This window comes from Muscardinus avellanarius (assembly GCF_963383645.1).
Source record: "Muscardinus avellanarius genome assembly, chromosome: 6".
NCBI classification, from domain to species: Eukaryota; Metazoa; Chordata; class Mammalia; order Rodentia; family Gliridae; genus Muscardinus; species Muscardinus avellanarius.
In genome coordinates this window covers 136111585-136130220 of record NC_137791.1, presented here as the reverse complement: position 1 = coordinate 136130220, position 18636 = coordinate 136111585, and the positions used below count along the sequence as shown (strand labels likewise).

The window sequence follows — 18636 nt, the reverse complement described above, 5'->3', positions numbered from 1 at the left end:
CACACCCCTGTGGTCTCCACTGTGACTGCACAGAGCTCACCGAGCTGCCCCGGGCACAGGGAGGCCTGACCCCGCGGGGCGCGGACCTGCCTCCAGGGCTAGGGAGCAAAGCCAAGTGTGCGCAGCTAGAGTCTCTGGACAGAGAAGCGGCTGTCGACACCGCGATGCTAGGAAGGCGACAGGAAGCAACCGCGGGGGGAGCGGCGCTCTAGGACAAGCACATGCACACCCATCCGACTTGACAACACGGTCTAGTCTATGCAGTAGCGAGAATCTAACAGCGTGGAAAGAATCTTCAACAGGACAGCTGTCCTCAACGCTAAAGAAAGCAGGAGGAGAGGGAAGTACTGACGGAGTCAGTGGGTCGAAGAAGAAACCCATTTGTAGCTTTAGATTAGCAGGCCCCACTGGAGGGCACCTCCCATCACACACCCCTAAGACACGTGCACTACCCTGCAGGTCAGAGGTGTGTCCTGGAGAAGAGCGCCCCCTGGCTGCGGCCCCCCCAGTCGCCACCGTCGCCGTCGGAGCCCGAGTCCGCCGAGCCGGAGCTGGCGCTGGCACTGCTCTTCCTGCGGAGGCCGTTGGCTCTCGCCCCAGTGACCGGCTCTGTGCATCGTGCTTCATAAACAGAAGACACCTACGAGTCAAGACACAATTTCAACACATCAACATCAGATTTCGCCCCAAAGGGCTGAGATAGTCTTTACACAGAGATGAAATAGCAAATCACTGATGTTCAGCTGTGGAGAGTGAGAGGAACATGAAGACTTTGACTATTTCAGAGCAAAACCACCTCTCCTCCCCACCTCCCCAGTTTCTGCATGTCGAGTCTCTTGGATGAGACCGCATCGGGGGAGCCAGAGGGTCCCTTCAACTCCCACCAAACTGGAGCGCCTGCTGCGGGGCAGCGACTCCACAAGGACGACGGGCAGGGTCACGCCCTCCGGAGAAGACGAACACGCGGACGGACACACGGCCTCACACTCAGGTGCACGGCCCAGCTTCCCACAGGGCTCATGGCCAGCGGTGCGGGGTGCCCCCAGTGGATGCCAGCGCGCCCGGCCCTGCACCGAGCTGCAAGTGGTGGCCGGGCCAGCTATGCTAACTAGCAACGAACGCCACCCTCCCAGCACCGCAAGCAACCCCAGCCCCAGCTCTACGTGACAGCGCTGCCCTGCTGAGCCGGGGCTGAGGCAGGCGCACAAGCCGGAGAGCGAGGAGTGGGCGTGGGGGAGGCAGGAAGAGCACACAGAGCCGCACGGGTGGAAGGAGCGGGGACCTAGCCCCTTGCAGTGGGTAGCGTGGGTCCTGGAGCCAGAGGGCTGGGTGCGCGTCCTCGGCAGCTCTGCAACTGAGAGGCACCTCGTAACCTCTCGGTGCCGAGCTTTCTGTTCTGCAAATGGGCGGGCGTGCCAGCAGCCCAGGCGCTGTGCGGCTGCCTTGTGAGCTGAGGCGGCTGCGGGGGACGGGGAGCGGGGAGCAAGAGGCTGAGGCGGGGCAGAGGCCAGGTGGCTGTGAGTGGAGACAGGTGGCAGGAGGGCTGTGTGGACTCCCCTGGGAGGTGACTTAAGATGGGCAGCTGCCCTGAGCTGTCACCGGCTCCCAACACTGCTGTCGGCCTGGACACCACAAGGAGCACGCCGCCAGTGGGCAATGAGCCGCAAGCTTCCTGGGCCTCCCCGCCACCACCCAGAGGCCGGGCTGCCCGTCCCAGAGGCCAGGGCAGCAGGGAAAAGCACCGGGACGGGAGTGGCAGGCCGGCTCTGCATTCGGCGCCTGCAGGGCAGGGAGACTCTTACGGAGGCCCTGGCTGCAACGGGTCAAGGTGGGAGCCGAGGAGAGTGGGGTTGCCCTGGGTGGATCTGGGTGTTTCCAGGGAGGGGTTCTGGCCGAGTGGTGGGGCGATGGTGGCCATCTCTATGTGAATAGCACGGAGGGCAGTCCACTTACCCTGTTAAAATCTAACAGGCGCTCTCCAGTACTGGGCATGTCTTTAGCATCTGGGTGCTCTTCTATACCACTCTCTCCCTTGGCATTTGTACAACATTCTTAATCATTGAGAATGGAGAAGGGAAAAGAGGGAAGGGGAGAGTCCATTAAGACACAGCATGAAACATACATTCTGTTCCGCTTCCGCCGAAAAGCGACGTCTCCCAACCCTCTGGAGGTTCTAAGTAGCCACTAAACAGACAGCTGACCAGGAGTAAATGGAAAAAATGGTACACATATTAAAATGTGAAATTCTCAGACCCGATTGGTTAGTGATTAAAGAAAAAACGAGCATGAGCACACATTTCTGTTTGGCCAGCATGAGACACTCAACCAGTGCAGTCACGCCTGCGCACGACAGCCCCGGGGACGCAGCTGACGCCCTCAAGAGCGGACACTGGAGGAGGAGACAGACAACACACTGTGAGTACGTCCACGAAACACGTGACAGGGAGCCCCGGACGCGTGTGGCAGCAGCCGTGCGGGGCCCCATCCTGGTGGGTCGCCCAGCTTCACACCCGCTACGTGTCTGTTCCATCTGTGCTCAAGGTTCTGGGCAAATGGCCCAAAGAACGGGAAGGAGACGTCAGCTGGATCAGAAGGGCCTCGCCGGGGCTGCCCAGCAGGCCACCGGGGGAGCTTTGGGAGGCTGAGCGGCCCCAGGAGCCAGGCACCGTCCCTGGGACGCTCCCCTGGACGGGCAGAGCCTCCCAGCTCCCTGCTCCACGCAGAAGCAGCTGCTGTGGAGGCCGCGGGGACCCTCCGACGCCACCACACGGGGCTGGGCACAGGCGCTTCAAGTTACTAGACCAGGTTCACAGGAACGACCCCGGCTCTGGGCTCAGACAGGCCGCAGGGAGTCCAGGCTGTGCTGCTCATCAGAGGCGCTTCTGCGCAGAGACCCCTCCCTAGCCTGGCCCCCTTGTCTCTGAGAGGGAGCGCAGTCACCTCCCTCACAGGGCTCTGAGCATGTCAGCTGCAGGCCAGGCTGGCATGCGGCGACACCACACCCACTCAGCCAGCACACAGGGCTCGGCAGCAGTCCCACTCCTTCTTCGCCACTCGCCCCACCCACTGGTGCCCGGCCAGGGGCAGGGGGATGGCAGCCGCTCCCCAGGCCTGGACACACATATGGGGAGAACCCTGACACCGCCCTTCATGCGAGGCGTGAAGACGGAGCACTGGGTGCTGCCCGTGTTTCCTGTGACGCTCACGTGGCCGACACTGTGCGGAGCTCTGGAGAGCGCCCCTACACGGTCAAGGCCCTCAGCACCACGGCTGGCTGGACTCGTCCCCACCGCATCGAGCTGTCCCCTCTAGGTCAGCCACGTGCCTGCCGCTCTCTGCTTGGGGAAAGCACCCTGCTCGGACCTGGAGGACAGACAGAGACAGTTTGCTTGGGCAGTGCCCGGCGCCAGCCTGCGTGCCCTCGCTGGTGGAAGCACCTGGGAATACCAGCAGGCTGGAGGGCCAGAGAGCCAAGACGCACGCTCTGGGGCCATATGGGCGCGGGACAAGCCGCCTTGCCTGCCGCCGTCTCCACCCTACTGCAAAAGGGGGACCCCTCCGAAGGCTGCTGAGGGCTCCAGCTCAGCCTGGGTGCAGAGCAGTCCGGCCGGTCCCTGGGCCTGTGCAACATCGGCAGTTTCAGGGGTTCCCGCCACTTCTGCCGAGTAGGCGGGTGGCTGCGCGTTTGCCTGGCCAGCCCCTCCTAGGCTACGTGCCCCACGCCCCGGCCCAAGAGAAGGGCGCTCTACAACACCATGGCGAGGCAGTGCGTAGGACAGTGCACAGCTGTCATCCGAGCAAACGGTCACCTGTGAGAGCCTCTCCGCATCCACGTCACATGTGGGCATCACCCATAACCGTCCTTGCCGCTACCGCGGGTGGTGTCAACAACCCAGGGCCATGCAGGGAGCTGCACGGGGCTCTATCAGCGAGTCCAGAGAACTGAACCAAGCCAAGGGAGCAGGAGCTGGGGCCTGAAGCGCACCACGCAGAGTGCTGTCCTGCCATGCTCCCGGCTCTTCCCCTGCCTGTGCTGTGCGCTGATGACTGCGCCAAGGCCTGCATAGCACTCCCAGCTCTCAGAATGGGCATTCATGGAGCAAGGCCTGCGTACCTGGTGCAGACCCCAAGACACACACCTAACCTCCAGCCCACACTCAGCAGCTGACCCGTGACTTGGACAAATTATTAACGTGGAGCTGGGCGTGGTGGCGCACGCTTGTAATCCCCGCGCTTGGGAGGCGGAGACAGGAGGATCGCGCAGGTTCGAAGCCAGCCATGCTGGCTTAAGAGACCCTGTTTCCAAATAAAAATATAAAAAATAGGTGTCTGGGAGTGTAGCCCGGAAGTAGAAGGGTTTCCAGAAACCCCAGTACCACCAAAAAACAAAAAACAACAAAAAAATTATTAACGTGGCTTCCTCACCTGAAAACTCAGGGCAACATCTCATCAGGCTCTCTGGAAAAAAGGTGGACTGCACCCTGCACGTAGGAGGGGCTGCCCAGACGCCAGGGAGCAGGAGAGCAGCAGCGCAACGGACTTGGTAATGCTGGGGACACCGAGCTACCAAGCGAAGGCTCAGCCCCCCACTGCCCTCGGCACCGCGGCCTCTGGAGGAGGTAGGAGAGGAAGCTGCCTGCAGCTGCAGAGCCCGCAGGCACCAAGGAGGAACCCCAGGCCTCCGCCCGCCCTCCCGCCAGCAGGGCAGCGTGGGCAGGCCCCTGGCAGTGAGGGGAGCCACTGGCTGCATGGGACCGGCGAGCAGCAGGCCGGGCGTGCTGGATGTCAATGTGTGAGCACTCCAGGGCAGTCCACAGCCCTGCAGGGCCGACAGGAAGGAGTCTGCTAGCCGACCGCGGGGGCTTCTGCACGTGTCCCCCCAGGACGCGCAGACGCTCTGTTCACAACCTGCCCAGAACTCAAATCATCTTCTCACCAAATAAGCTTCTCCTCCCTTCCCTCCTCCCAGCTCCCCGCAGATCACGGTGGGCTTGGGGTCAGGTTCCATCCCGCCCAAACCACTCCAGGTGCTTACAGCCCAAGGTCTCCTCTGCCCTGAGAACTGCCTTTCTGCAGGCCCTTCACCCGCACCCCACACCGTGGCCTCCCTCCAGCAGCTCCTTCCTGCTGCCTTCCCAGGCCCCTGCGCCCAGCTGGGCCTCCCGCTCACTCAGGGTGGCTTGTGCGGTCTCACTGGAAGCCACGCCTTTGCCTTTGCGGAGTGTCCGTGCCTCTCCCCTCCGCCCGCCATGGCTGGGTGAAGAGCAGGGTCCAGCTCTCACTCGTGTCTGCCCACAGCACAACCAGTGCTGGCCACAGGGATCTTACAAGTGCCCCCTGGACTGATGCTCGTGGACGAGTTTTCAGCTGAGGGCGGGTGAGCAAACACAGCCCTTACCTTCACACTCGGACGCGGGGAAGAGAGGGGAGCGCAAGGCTTTCTCCCACCACGTCTGCTTTGCTTGGTTTCCATTCATTTCTTGCACATCAGTGTTCAAGACAGCAAACTGTTTAGATTAAACCAAATACAGAAAATGCTTATGAGCTTCCAGGATAGAAGGAGAAATTCAAGTGTTATTAATTATGGACTAAAAACCTAGTACTTTCAAAGTGATTTGTTTTTAACTGTTCTGGATGAGGTGAAGAAGAAAAAAAGCCAATGTGCTCACAGCAGTTAACAAGAATTCCTTAAAAAGCACTCAGGCTGGAAGTGGAAAGAAAATCTTAACGACCCTTAAAAGCTCTTACAAAGCCCAAACAGAATGGAGCAGCAAATGCTGGCAAATCAGGGCCAATGTCTAGATTTCAGAAGTGCACACAGATAACAGGCACCCTGAGCCTGGATTCTCTAGAGAATGGGAGACTTCTCCTTTACACCCAGGAGAAATCAAAGAAGGAATAGGAGGAAAATTCTGGGTTTGTTTGTTTTGGTGGTACTGGGGTTCCTGGAAGCCCTTCTACCTCCGGGCTACACTCCCAGACCTTTTTTTTTTTTTTTTTTTTGCGGGTCTGGGGATGGAACCCAGGGGCATTTCACCTCCGAGCCTCACCCCCGGCCCTATTTTTATTCTTTATTTTGAAACAGGGTCTCACTGAGTTGCAGAGGGCCTAAGTAGCTGAGGCTGGCCTCGAACTGTGATCCTCCGGTTTCAGCCTCCCAAATGCTGGGATTACAAGCATGTGCCACCACACCCGGCTTTTTTATATTTTTATTTGGAAACAGGCTCTCTTAAGTCAGTGTGGCTGGCTTCGAACCTGCACCATCCTCCTCTCTCCGCCTCCCAAGTGCGGGATGACAAGCGTGCGCCACCACGCCCGGCATTGGGAGGGAAGTTCTTTCAGAGCCAACAACCTGGAGTCTGTCTTTAGAACAAAATCATTGCTTGGATGAGAACCAGAAGATGAGACAAAAAAGCAAATGACAAACCCGGTCTCAAAACAGGAAGCAGCCACCTAGAGCAGAGGAGGCAGCGACTCCGAGGCCGGCCGGCCGGCCGGCCACGGGCTCCTCAGGGCCAGGCCGGCGGAGCGAGGGCCGAAGCCCAGCCCGGGCGCCATCCTCAGAGTGGAGCCCTGAAGGCCTGGCCACGCCCGCCTGCCACCTGGCAGCAAGGGCTGGATCCACACACAGGCCTGCAGCTGTCCGGCACGCGCGAGCAAGGAGACCCCGGCAGCTGTGGTCAGCACACGTTCCCTGGAGCCCTGGGTGGGGTGAAGGCGAGCGCCTTCCCTGCACCTGCGCACTGTGCCTGACGGGGCGCCGTGAGGCCCTCCAGGTAAGGCCTGGGCCCCACGTCTTTGTACCTCCCAGGCTCCCTATGCTACGCTCCCATCAGAAGCCTGCTCCTTGGGATGCCAGCAAACTGCTTGAACTGTTACTGTTTGAAGATGTCATTATATGTGCAAATTGTATCAGCAACTACTGAACATAAATTCCTTAATAGGATTCCCTTGTGGCTTTTTTTTTGGTCCCAGGGTTTGAAAGCAGGACATTCTACCTCCAAGCTAAGACCCCCAGTTCAATATTTTTTGTTCTGAAACGGTCTTGCTAGGTTGACGTGAGTCTTGCTGAGGCTGTCCTTGAACCTGCAATCCTCCTGTCTCAGCCTCCCAACTACTGGGATTACAGAAGTGCACCACCACGCCTGGCTTCTGTGATGGTTTTAAGTGTAAACGATGGGTCCCGCACTGCTCGACTCAGTAACATGTCTTTCATTACATAACTAAATGGGAAACACACTTCACATTTCATTTTCACTTAACCTTTCAGAACTGTTACTAAATTAGGAACCTAAGGAGCACTGTACTGTCTCCCCAGACCCACAATTAGCCACCTCTGCTTTTTCCGGCAGCCTGTCCTAACAGCGAGCGCGTGCTGCCCTTGGGTGAAGGCACAGCAAGGCCGCCGGAGCCCAGGCGCGAATGCATGCCAATGGGACAGCAGGTGGTGGCTGACAGAGCTAGTAATGGCACCGACCCCTCCACAAGGCCCTGCCTATCCTGTGAGATCCCGGACGCTATTCAGATGCAGGGAAGGCTCCTATGGCGCTTCTGGGAGGTGGTGAAACCTTGGGGGGGTGATGCCCAGTGGGAGCAAGGTAGGTCACTGGCCTGTGCCCCTCCTCTGCCTCCCGCCCACTGCCGTGAGGTATACAGCTCTCCGCCACGCGCTCCCTGCCAGGACGTTCTGCTTCGCCACACGCCAAGCAGCCCTGAGCCGACACCACAAGCCAAACTCAAGCCTAATTTGTGTATATGGTTCTGGGGACTGAATCCCAGGGTACTCTAGCACTGCACTGCCCTCCTGCCTTTTATTTTTTTAGTACTGGGGGTTGAACCCAGGGCATTCTACCTCTGAGTTTCACCTCTAGCCCTATTTACTTTTTATTTTGAAACAAGGTCTAAGTTGCGAGGGACCTCACTAAGTATCCGAGGCTGGCAGCGAACCTGTGATCCTCCCGTCTCAGCCTCCCATGTACTAAGATTACAAGTGTGTGCCACCACATCCAGCTCCAGCCTTTTTGAGACAGGATTCTTGCTAAACTGCCCAGGCTGATCTCCAACTTACGATCTCCTTGGCTCAGCCTCCTGAGTAACTGGGATCATAGGTCGATGCCCTCACACATGGACCAAACTAATCTTTCCTCCTTACAGATTCCAAGTTCTTCCCATCACAGTGACAGAAAGCTAACGGAAGGAACCGGCAGCGAGATGGACGGTCACTGCTGCATCTGCATCCGATATAGTTTAGAAGCCTTTGGAAGTGCGTTTTGGAAGGAGACTGTAGGACTTTGGAGGAAAGGTTAGAGAAAGCCTAGAATGCTGGAAGCAGAGCGTCACGGTGATTCTGGAGGGAGCTCAGAAGACTAGAAGGCCGACGAGAATAAGAACATGGATACTAACAGCAACACTGCTGCTCCGAAGAGAGGACCAATCGGGAGCGGGACTGGACTATGGAGACACCCCTCCAGATCTGGGCCGAGGTGCTATGGAGGGGAATTTAATACACTACTCTGGTGGAGGGAATCCCAAGGCAGCAGCAGGGAAGGTTCGAGAAACTCACAGTGTGATGAAAAAGGGATGCGCAGAGTTCTGGCCAAGCAGGTGGAGTTGCTTGAGATTAGTGCCATTAAAAACAAACCATCAGGCCGGGAGCGGTGCGCACGCTTTTAATCCCAGCATTCGGGAGGCTGAGACCTGAGGATCGCGGTTCGTCGACAACCTCAGCTACTCAGTGAGGCCCCTTGCAACTCAGTGAGACCCTGCTTCAAAATAAAGAATAAAAATTAGGACTGGGGTTGTATATTGGAGGTAGAATGCCCCTGGGTTCCATTCCCAGTACTGCAGAAACAAACAAACAAACAAACAAACAAACAAACAAACAAACAGAGTCGGGTGTAGTTGTGCATACTTGTAATCCCAGCATCTGAGAGGCCGAGACAGGAGGATAGTGGTTCAAGGACAGCCTCGGCTACTAGTGAGGCCCTTTGCGACTCGGTGAGACCCTGTTTCAAAAATAAAGAATAGAGTCAGGCGTGGTGGGGCACGCTTGTAATCCCCGCGCTTGGGAGGCGGAGACAGGAGGATCGCGCAGGTTCATAGTCAGCCACACTGGCTTAAGAGACCCTGTTTCCAAATAAATAAAAAATATAAAATAGGTCTGGGAGTGTAGCCCGGAGGTAGAAGGGCTTCCAGGAACCCCAGTACCACCAAAAAAAAAGAAAAAAAAGAAAAAAAGAAAAGAAAGGAAGGAAGGAAGGAAGGAAGGAAGGAAGGAAGGAAGGAAGGAAGAAAGGGCCGGGCATGATAGCACACACTTGTAATCCTAGCATTTGGGAGGCCAAGACAGGAGGATCACGGTTCGTGGACAGCCTCAGCTACTTAGTGAGGCCCTTCGCAACCCAGTGAGACCTGTTTCAAAACTTAAGTACTTTCCACCAGTACAATAGGAAAGATGTCGCAGGCTCAAAGCTGTCTTATGAACCAGGCATGGTGGTACACACTTGTAATCCCAGTATTTAGGAGGCTGAGACAGGAGGATCACAGGTTCGTGGCCAACCTCAGCAACTTAATGAGACTGTTTCAAAATAAAGAGTAAAATAGGGCTAGTGATATAGCTTGGAGGTGGAAGGACCCTGGGTTCAATCCACAGTACTGGAGAGAAGAAAAAAAAAGGCTGTCTTCTGAGAAGACACGTGGCGCCAGCTCGCACAGGTCCGCCCAGGAATGGTTTCCCGAGGCTCATGCCTCGCCCCTTCGGCCAACACGGCACGGAGACTGCCAGTTACTAGGCCATGGAGGCTTCTACCAGAATTTCAAAGGAAAGCCGGAGGCTGCGTGGTGTGTAGCAAGATGGAGTCCTTACAAGTCCTCGCTGAGAGGGCACCTGGGAAGCTGGGGAAGCGAAGCTAAGGCTCTAGTGGGGACCAGCAAGCCGGGAGGCCGGGCAGGGCGCTGTGCTGAGCAGAGCGCCTCAGAACGTCCACATGGGTTGCGGCACTCCCTGCAGGGCGGGGGCTGCCCAGGCCCTCTGGACCTCACACCAGCCCACGTGCCCTGGACACTGGACAGGGAGGTCCAGGAGTCAATGCCTGCTTGCCGAGTTCTGGTCTTGCTTTGGTTAGATTCCGCCTGGCTATATCTGTTCCTCCCTTTTGGGGCGAGAGCATTTACCCCCTGCCACTGGATGTTAGGAGTATGCCAGCTGTTCCTTGGTTTTTATAGGGGATCCCGCTAAGAGTCCGCCTTGAGTCTCAAGAGGAGACTCTGGACTTGGACTTTGGAGCAATGCTGGAACTGTTAAGGCTTTGGGGATTCTTGAACATGACCTAAACACACTGTGAACTATGAGATGAACATGAGCCCTGGGGGCCCAGGGGAAGAACAGCCAGGAAGGGAGGGAGGGAGGGAGGGAGGGAGGGAGGGAGGGAGGGAGGGGAGAGAGGGAGAAAATAGGAAAAAAGAGAAAGACTAACACACTAAGTGACCTTGTGTTTGCAGTTCTCTTGTCTGAGCCTCCCAAGTCCTTGGATTATAGTAGCGCCTCACCACGCTTGGCTTTAATATATACTTCATGAATGAATGAAACAGTGGGAAAAAAGACACAAACATTCCAAAACCCTGACTAGACACATTTTTTTTTGGGGGGGGGTGGTACTAGGGGCAGAACCCAGGGGCTTTCTACCTCCGGGCTATACTCCCAGACCTATATTTTATTTGGAAACAGGGTCTCACTAAGTTGCTGAGAGCCTCACTAAGTAGCTGAGGCTGGCTTTGAACCTGTGCGATCCTCCTGTCTCAGCCTCCCAAGCGCGGGATTACAAGTGTGCGCCACCACGCCCGGCTGTTTAGTCACTTTTTTTTTTTTTGCCAAGACATATCCCTCAGACTTTCCCTCCCAGTACTGGAGATTGAAACTGGGGCCCTCTACTACTGAGCTATATCCTTGCCTTTTTATTTTTTATTTTGAGACTGGGTCTTACAAAGCTGCACAGGCTGGCCTCACTTGCAATCCTCCTGCCGTAGCCTCTGGAGTGGCGGGGCTGGCAGGCATGTGCTAAGATGCCTGGGGGGCTCTCTAGACGCCCACATCTCCTGGGCTCACCTCAGCACTCCACATTACACGAAGGCCACAATGGCCCCGAGGGTCCTGGAAGGAAATGGCCAGTTAGGGGGCACCCATACTATGAAACTCTAGGCAGGAAATCTTAATTCAATGCCATTTCGACTGAAAGAAAAAAATGAGTGCTTGTCTAACATGTGTGAGGCCCCGGGTTTAATCCCCAGCACCACATAAAGAAAGGGGGCAAGAAGCCGGGCGTGGTGGCGCACGCTTGTCATCTCGGCACTCGGGAGGCTGAGAGCAGATGATCACGGTTCGCGGACAGCCTCAGCTACATGGTGAGGCACTCCGCAACTCAGTGAGACCCTGTTTCAAAATAAAGAATAAAACAAAATTGGGCAGGGGGTGTAGCTCGGAGGTCGAATGCCTCTGGGTTCCATCCCCAGACTCACCAAAAGGGGTGGGGGGAATAATCCATGCAATGTGTTTGCTTCCCATCTAGAGGCTCTCCTTGGGGACCCAGCAGAAACCACCCGAGGCGCCGAGCTGAGGAGAGTGGCGCTCTGCCGCCTCCTAGGGCTCCCGAATGTGAATCAGACAAGTGGACGATTCCAGCTAAAACACTCTACAGACTGGCCTTCTTGCCAATCTCAACTCTTCACGTGGGAAAGGGTGAGAGCACCCCTGTAGGAGCTTCCAGCACTGAGCAGGTGATGTGCCAGGGCCGAAGGGCACAGCTTCTGGTCCCCAAATGTCACTTCCGGCCACTCTCACGGGCAAGCCCTGCACACTGAGGTCAACCCAGGAAGCGGGCTCAGCCTGGCTGCTGCTGAGATCTGTCCTGGCGGCACTGACACCCGGCCCCTCAGACCCCCAAGCGTCCGCTGGGCGCTGGGCTCTCTCGCAAAAAGCCGGGATTCTGATAGCACGTACGTAAGCGTATCAACATACTAGCACGTGAAGGAAGAGAGGAGTGGTATGATGCAGGATCTGGCTTCTTTCCTCCTTTTCTTTCTTCCCAATCTGGAGCCAGGTGAAATACCAAGTACAAAAAGGAATATTTAGGAAGAAAAACCGGGGCAGTAAACATTAACACAGGCTAACAACACTGCCGATTCCCCTTAGTTCTAGACTTCAGTGTTCTGATGGGATTAATCTCAACCCACTGGGGTTGTCTACGAAGCTGACCAGAGCAGGGACCCCCGAGTTCCTGGGGCTTCCTACAATCACAGGCGCACAGCCGCACACCCGGGCACTGACTCACCTCTAGAGCGAGGCGTGGGCCACAGCCACAGGAGCCGATAATTAAGTGAGAGAGGAAGTGCCGAAATAGCTCATAAAACTGCAAAGTGCAATCAAGGGCAAAGAAATGAAAGGGGTGGCATCTAATGCTGCTGCAGGGCGGGGTGACAGGGGAGAGAAGACGTCTGGGGACAGTGTCAGTGAAGGGTGCGGCAAGCCAGGGGCCTCGTGGTGCAGGTGGGACTCCATGCACAGGACAGACGGGCAGGAGGGCAGCGCTCAGTCTCGGGCGGCAGGGCTCCAGACACCTCAGCCCTGCTCAACAAGCCGCTCTCCTGGAAGAAGGCCAGGGGCCACTGTGCGAGGATCGCTGCAAGGTGGGCACGCGCTGCGCTTGTCTGAGGCGGGTTCGGCCTTAGCGCGAGCTCTGGTCCGGTCAACTGAACCTCAGGCCATTTCTTAGGAATACAGTGACTCCTACTAACACTGCTGAGGAGCCTCGCTCGACAGCAACCCCAGCTCCCGGGAGCCCGCACCGCACACAGAGGGCATCTACGTATGTCGTAGAAGGTACTTCGCTGCATTTGCACTGTGGGCTCACTTACACGTACCACAGTGCATTTTAAGAACAGTATCCAAGCCAGGCTCGGTGGCGCACACCTGCAATCCCAGAACCTGGGAGGCTGACACGGGAGGATCGCAGGCTTGAGGCCAGCCTCAGCAACTAGCAACTCTCAGCAACCTGGAGAGACCCTGTTTCGAAACAAAAATGCAAAGGTCTGGAGGTGTAGCCTGGTGTAACACCTCTAGATTCAATCCCTAGTAAAACACACACACGCACGCACGTGCACGCACTTTAAAATGTCCCCATTTACCCCAGAAAAGTCGAATATGTACTTCAAATTTATAAACATCAAATCCACTTTTAGTCCTTAAATGTGAAATTCTAAGAATGCTAAGCCCTAAGACATTCAGAAGCTAACTTCCCAGTAACTCAGCACTGTCTTTCATTGCTGATATGGCTAGTCTTAGTGCAAAGAATGGACAGTGGTGATTATACCTGATTAAACCTTCACACAGACACATACCTCTTCCAGCTGTCCTGGTGAAGCCGGGTCATCTTCATAAGCAGGGAACTGACAACCTGCTTTGCAACCGCAGAAATTATTGATTTCTTCCTCACATTGTGCCATTATTTTACAATTTGCTTCTGAGCTGTCTAGATCTATCTCCAGAGATTCGTTCATGCTACATTCCAAGCACTGACCCTGCTTTCCGACCAGCAGAGGTCCAGCCGACTCCTCCTGGGAATCCAGGGACGTCTGGGCACTCTTTTCCATCCCAGACTTTTTCAACCTGGGAAGGAACTTCCCAGACTCAAGCTCCGACTTCCCATAGTAATGGCCTTCTTTCTCTGCATCTTCTTCCAGAGGCTTCAGGTCCGCCTGTGGGTCTTCAAAGACATCGACTTGAGAAGGGGCGGGAACAGTGGCTTCGTCTTTCTCAGATTCAAATTCTGACTCACTCCCTCCTCCTGGGGACAGTTCGGATGCAGAGATCGGGCGGAAGTGAGTCCGGGGAGAGATCCGAATAGCCCTGTACTGTGTCCGGTCGACGCCGCATATCCTGGGGTGAAACACTTCGCCGTCTGAATCAGAGCAGAGGATTGATTTCGGTTTGAAACTAGGGCTGAAAGATGCAATCCCCTCGGGTTCAAATGAACATTCCACATGAAGAACTTGTGAAAATGGATTGCTTAAGTCAAAGGAAGAGAATGAATATTCAAGTCCAGGATCTTCAACTTGAAAGTTACCGCAAGCGCCTAGTAAGTCTTCATGGAAGATAAAAGAAAATCCCTTATTTAATCCATTTTCCCCCCCTTTCGGCTGCTCGTTTTGTTCAAAGGACACGAAGGGTTTCCATAACTGCCTGTGACCAGGAGCAAAGCTGCTTCCTGGGGTCATGAAGACATCGGTACCAGCTATTGTCACGACGTCGGAAGCTGCGCACTGCAGCAGGCTTCCCTTGGAGTGGCCGGGCGGTACCACTGCCCACTCCCCATCGCTACTGAAGGTCTTGAGCTCGCCGTAAACTCCCCCGAGAATGAACGCGTTCTCTTTATCCTGGGCCACGTCCCAAGGTTTAGAGGGCGTGGTGTAATCACCACAGTCCACCTTTGACAGCTCGCTAGAAATAAATGCTCTTTTCTCCAGGTTCTCTTTCTGCCCGTCCCAGAGATGATACTCGGATCTCTGCACAGCCCTCCGAGGCTCCTGAAGGGTCTCCATCTTAGCTTCGGCATCCAGACAGCAGCAGTAGTTATTCACATCGGTTGGAAACAACTCGTCGCCAGCTCTTTCCATTTCTCCCGTGGTCGCAGAATGTCGATCTGCCATCTCTGTCCAGATGTCTTTAATAACCCCTGAGCTGTAGCCATCTCCGTGTGGACTGCTCTCACTGCATACTTGCGTAGTTTCAAAGTTTTTTCCTGTTTTTTGTTCTAGCTGAATACCACAGACAGATTCTAGTTTTGATCTTTTCTTGAAAACGAATGCAGGAATTTCTCCTAAAGTTCTACTCTTTTGCTGGCAAGCTTCATCTTGCAAAAAATCTAGTTCTTCATCTACGTAATCCGACGAGACTCGAGGGACCACGTAATTAATATCTTCTGCGTTAAACTGCGCAGATTCCTCGAACTGAATGTTTAGCGTCTCATTGTCTGAACGTGTTTCTTCTGAATGGGACCACGGACTACAAGTTCTTGTTGAAAGATTAGAACAGTGTTCATTTTCTTCAAAGGCACTATTTTTGGTCCATATTAGCAATCTAGACTGTGTTTTCCCAAGCATATTAGCACTAGAATCTGTATTTTCATTTCCCAAGTTGAGTGTTTCAAAAGAAAACGGTAAAACAGAATTACTGCATTGCACTTCAAACACTGAAAAACAAGAGTTTATACCAGATCCTTCATTAATATCTGAGAAGAGCTCTTGATTGCCAGCAAGCAGATGTGAGTTGAGCATCGTGCCGTCCAAGATCGGCGAGAGTCTAACTGGAGAGTCTCCTCCGAAGCTCTCCCCGTCAGCATCGCCGGAGCTGGATGAACAGCACTCCCAAAACTGCGCCAGATTGCCAAGGTCCTGAAGGAACAGGCCCTCGGCGCCCACAGGGCTGGCAGGATCTGTCCATATTGCACGTTCCCCTTGCAGCTCCACTCCGTCTAACACTATGCAACATTCTGCCTCAAAATCAGCATTCTCTTTGCTTTTCTGTCGAATCATATTCAAAATTCGACTTTCTCCTTGCATTGTTTCTGAGGCACCAGGATCCAACATGGATTGATCAATGTCCACTTCATAGAAGTGTGTTAATTCTGACAGATGAATATCATCCAGGTATTTGTTGTCCTCTGGGAGAGAACATAATGAGGTCCCAGTGAGGTCGATGTCCTCATTTATAACTGCAGGCATTTCTACAAAATGACCATCAATGAAAGTACCCGCTGCGAGGTATGTTTTATGAGTATTATTGTTGCTGATACACAGACCGTGCACTGATTCAGATAAGTCGTCCACCGCCTCCGGGGCCAGCGCGCTCGTATCCTGCCTGTTTCGGTACGTGGTCTCGAGTTTGCTTTTTCTGCTCAGAGGAACAAAGTACTCAGCTATTGGTTCGGTGTACCACAGCGGCTCCTCTTTGTATTCCCGGTCGTTCCTGCTCTCCGCGTACACGTCTTCTCTGCCAGCGCTGCCAGGCTCTCGCCTCCCCGCCTCTTTCGCTGGTCTTTTGCCCCGCTTGCACAGCTGCCGGGCGGGCCCGCCGCTGCTGCTGCCGCCGCCGCCACCCGCATGGCTACCGCGTTCTGCCTTCTCGCCGTACTCCAGCGACAGCCGGCTCTGCCCGTTCCGCCCTTTTTTGTTTCGAGTTTCTCGTGCCTTGTGTCTTACTTTAACATACTTCATGGATGCCTTCGATTCTCCCTGATTACCACTTGAACTGGAGCCGGCTTCGCTGGAGCCAGAAGACCAGGAGCGAGGGCGGCCCTTCCCTTCGGCCTTGTGTCGGCCCTGCTTTCTGAACGTGGCGGGCTTTTCCGGCGGGGCCCCCCTCTCGCGCCTGCTTCTGCTCTGGGGCTTGGCCTGCCCAGCGGGTGCCGCCTCGGTGCCTCGGTCCTTGATGACTTCACTTTCGCTGTTGCAGTCCTTGGGAGAGGATGTATCTGTGCTTGCTGGGGGGGCTGTGGACGACGAGGAGGAGCTGGAGTAAGAACAGGCTTTGGACTTGTTCCACACGGTCATAATTTCTTGCAGACAAACCGGTTTCTCAGAAAGTGGTGGGAATGCTTCATAGTACCTGAAAGCAGAGTGAAGAGTTCCGGCATGAGCGCCTGGCTGGACAGCATCAGGAGAACGCCGTTAGAGTCTACGAGTCAACAGCTGCAGCCCAAGAAGGCCGGCTCTGCATGATTCACAGCATGAAATAAGCTATACTTTAAAATCAGTCCCACACGAGCCCCCTTCTGCACGGCACAGTGACAAGCACTATACAGACCATGGAAAGACGGAGAGCAAAGCTTTCGTCTCAAAACTTACCGTTCTTTTTTTTTTTTTTTTTGCAGCACTGGGGATGGAACCCAGGGTCATTCAACCTCTGAGCTTCACCCCAGCCCTATTCTGTATTTTGAAACGGTCTCCCAGAGTTGCAAAGGGCCTCATAAAGTAGCTGAGGCTGGTCTCAAACCAGCATCCTCCTGTCTCAGCTTCCCAAATGCTGGGTTTACAAGTGTGCACCCTCACTCCCGGCACAAAGTTGACTTTTTAAATTAAGAAGCAGACACCCGCCGGGCGTGGTAATGCACACTTGTAATTCCCATGCTTGGGAGGTGGAGACAGGAGGACCGCGCAGGTTCAAAGCCAGCCGCGCTGGCATAAGAGACCCTGTTTTCAAACAAAAAGTATAAAAAAAAAAAAATAGGTCTGGAAGTGTAGCATGGAAGTAGAAGGGCTTCCAGGAACCCCAATAACACCAAAAAAAAAAAAAAAAAAGTAGAAACCGAGAAATCCACCGTGCTAGAAAGAACGCAGACTTGGCACTCAGAATGCCTCGGTCTCCACCTCAGCCGGCACTCGCTACACCTGTGACTGAAGGCCGTCGTCCAGTGCGTGGCCGCCTCCTCCCGCTGTGAAGCGGCAAGCACGTAACTTACCTCAGGAGTAGCGCGCACTGGGAATGCGTGCAGTTGAAAAGCTGGGCAGCAAATGTGCAGGAGCGTGCGCTCTGGAGCCGCCTGTCCTGACATGGAGGCCGGGCTGCCGCTCACCCGCATGGCCTTGGGCCTGGCCCTCACCCGCCGCGCCCGCACAGCAGGAGCAAGAACTGTGCTGTGAGGACTGCAGGGGTTACCACACGGCGCGGGCAGACCTGCTGAGGGGTCTGGGTGACAGCTCGGTGGCTGGCAGGCGGGCACTGGTGCTCTGGAGCCACCGCGCTCAAGGTCATAAGGGAAAGGACAAAGGCCATGCTTTCACAGGGGCTGCGCTTGACTCGCTCTCCTCAGTCTATGAAAGCTGTCCAGTGGAAATATATTGTGAGTTTCATATGTAATTTCAAATGTTCTAGCATTCATATTAAAAGCTAATAAGAAATTAACCCCAATATTTTATATATATATACATATACATATACATATATATATACATATACATATATATATATATTAGCTGTGTGTGTGTGTGTGTGTGTGTGTGTGTGTGTGTGTGTGTGTATAACCCAGGGGCTTTCTACCTCCGGGCTATACTCGCCGACCTATTTTATATTTTATTTTGAAACAGGGTCTCACTAAGTTGCTGAGAGCCTCACTCAGTAGCTGGGCTGGCTTTGAACCTGTGTGATCCTCCTGTCTCAGCCTCCCAAGCGCGGGGATTACAAGCGTGTGCCACCACGCCCGGCTAACCCCAATATTTTATTTTACCGAATTAAGTCCACAATACTATTTCAAAATGCAATCAATATTAAATGATTAATGCAGTATTGTATACCATGTCTCTGAAATCTAAAGAGAATTTTACACTGCTAGTTCATACGAACTTGAACTAGCCACATTGCAATAGCCTCGTGTGACCTGTGGCAACTGTGCTGGATAGTACAGGTTTCTACACACCAACCAAATGTAATTTTATTCTAATGCTACAGAGGTTCCAAAGATTAAAATAAAATGCTTATTGCTGGGTGTGGTGGTGCAAGCTTGTAATCCCAACATTTGGGAGGCTGAGACAGGAGGATCACGGTTCAAAGACAACCTCAGCTACTCAGTGGGGCCCTATGCAACTCAA

At 54.5% G+C, this 18636-nt stretch overlaps 1 protein-coding gene across 1 annotated transcript in view; it reads right to left on the bottom strand.

The window, feature by feature from the left end:
• Nucleotides 1-460: 460 nt before the first annotated feature.
• Nucleotides 461-18636, bottom strand: part of KIAA0232 — a gene marked incomplete at both ends in the record, with an annotated part of 52893 nt that continues 34717 nt past the window's right edge. Inside the window, 4 exon segments of the mRNA XM_080697782.1 lie at nucleotides 461-640; nucleotides 1954-2051; nucleotides 5399-5507; nucleotides 13393-16657. Of these exon segments, the coding sequence (XP_080553908.1) occupies nucleotides 461-640; nucleotides 1954-2051; nucleotides 5399-5507; nucleotides 13393-16657 (3652 nt within the window).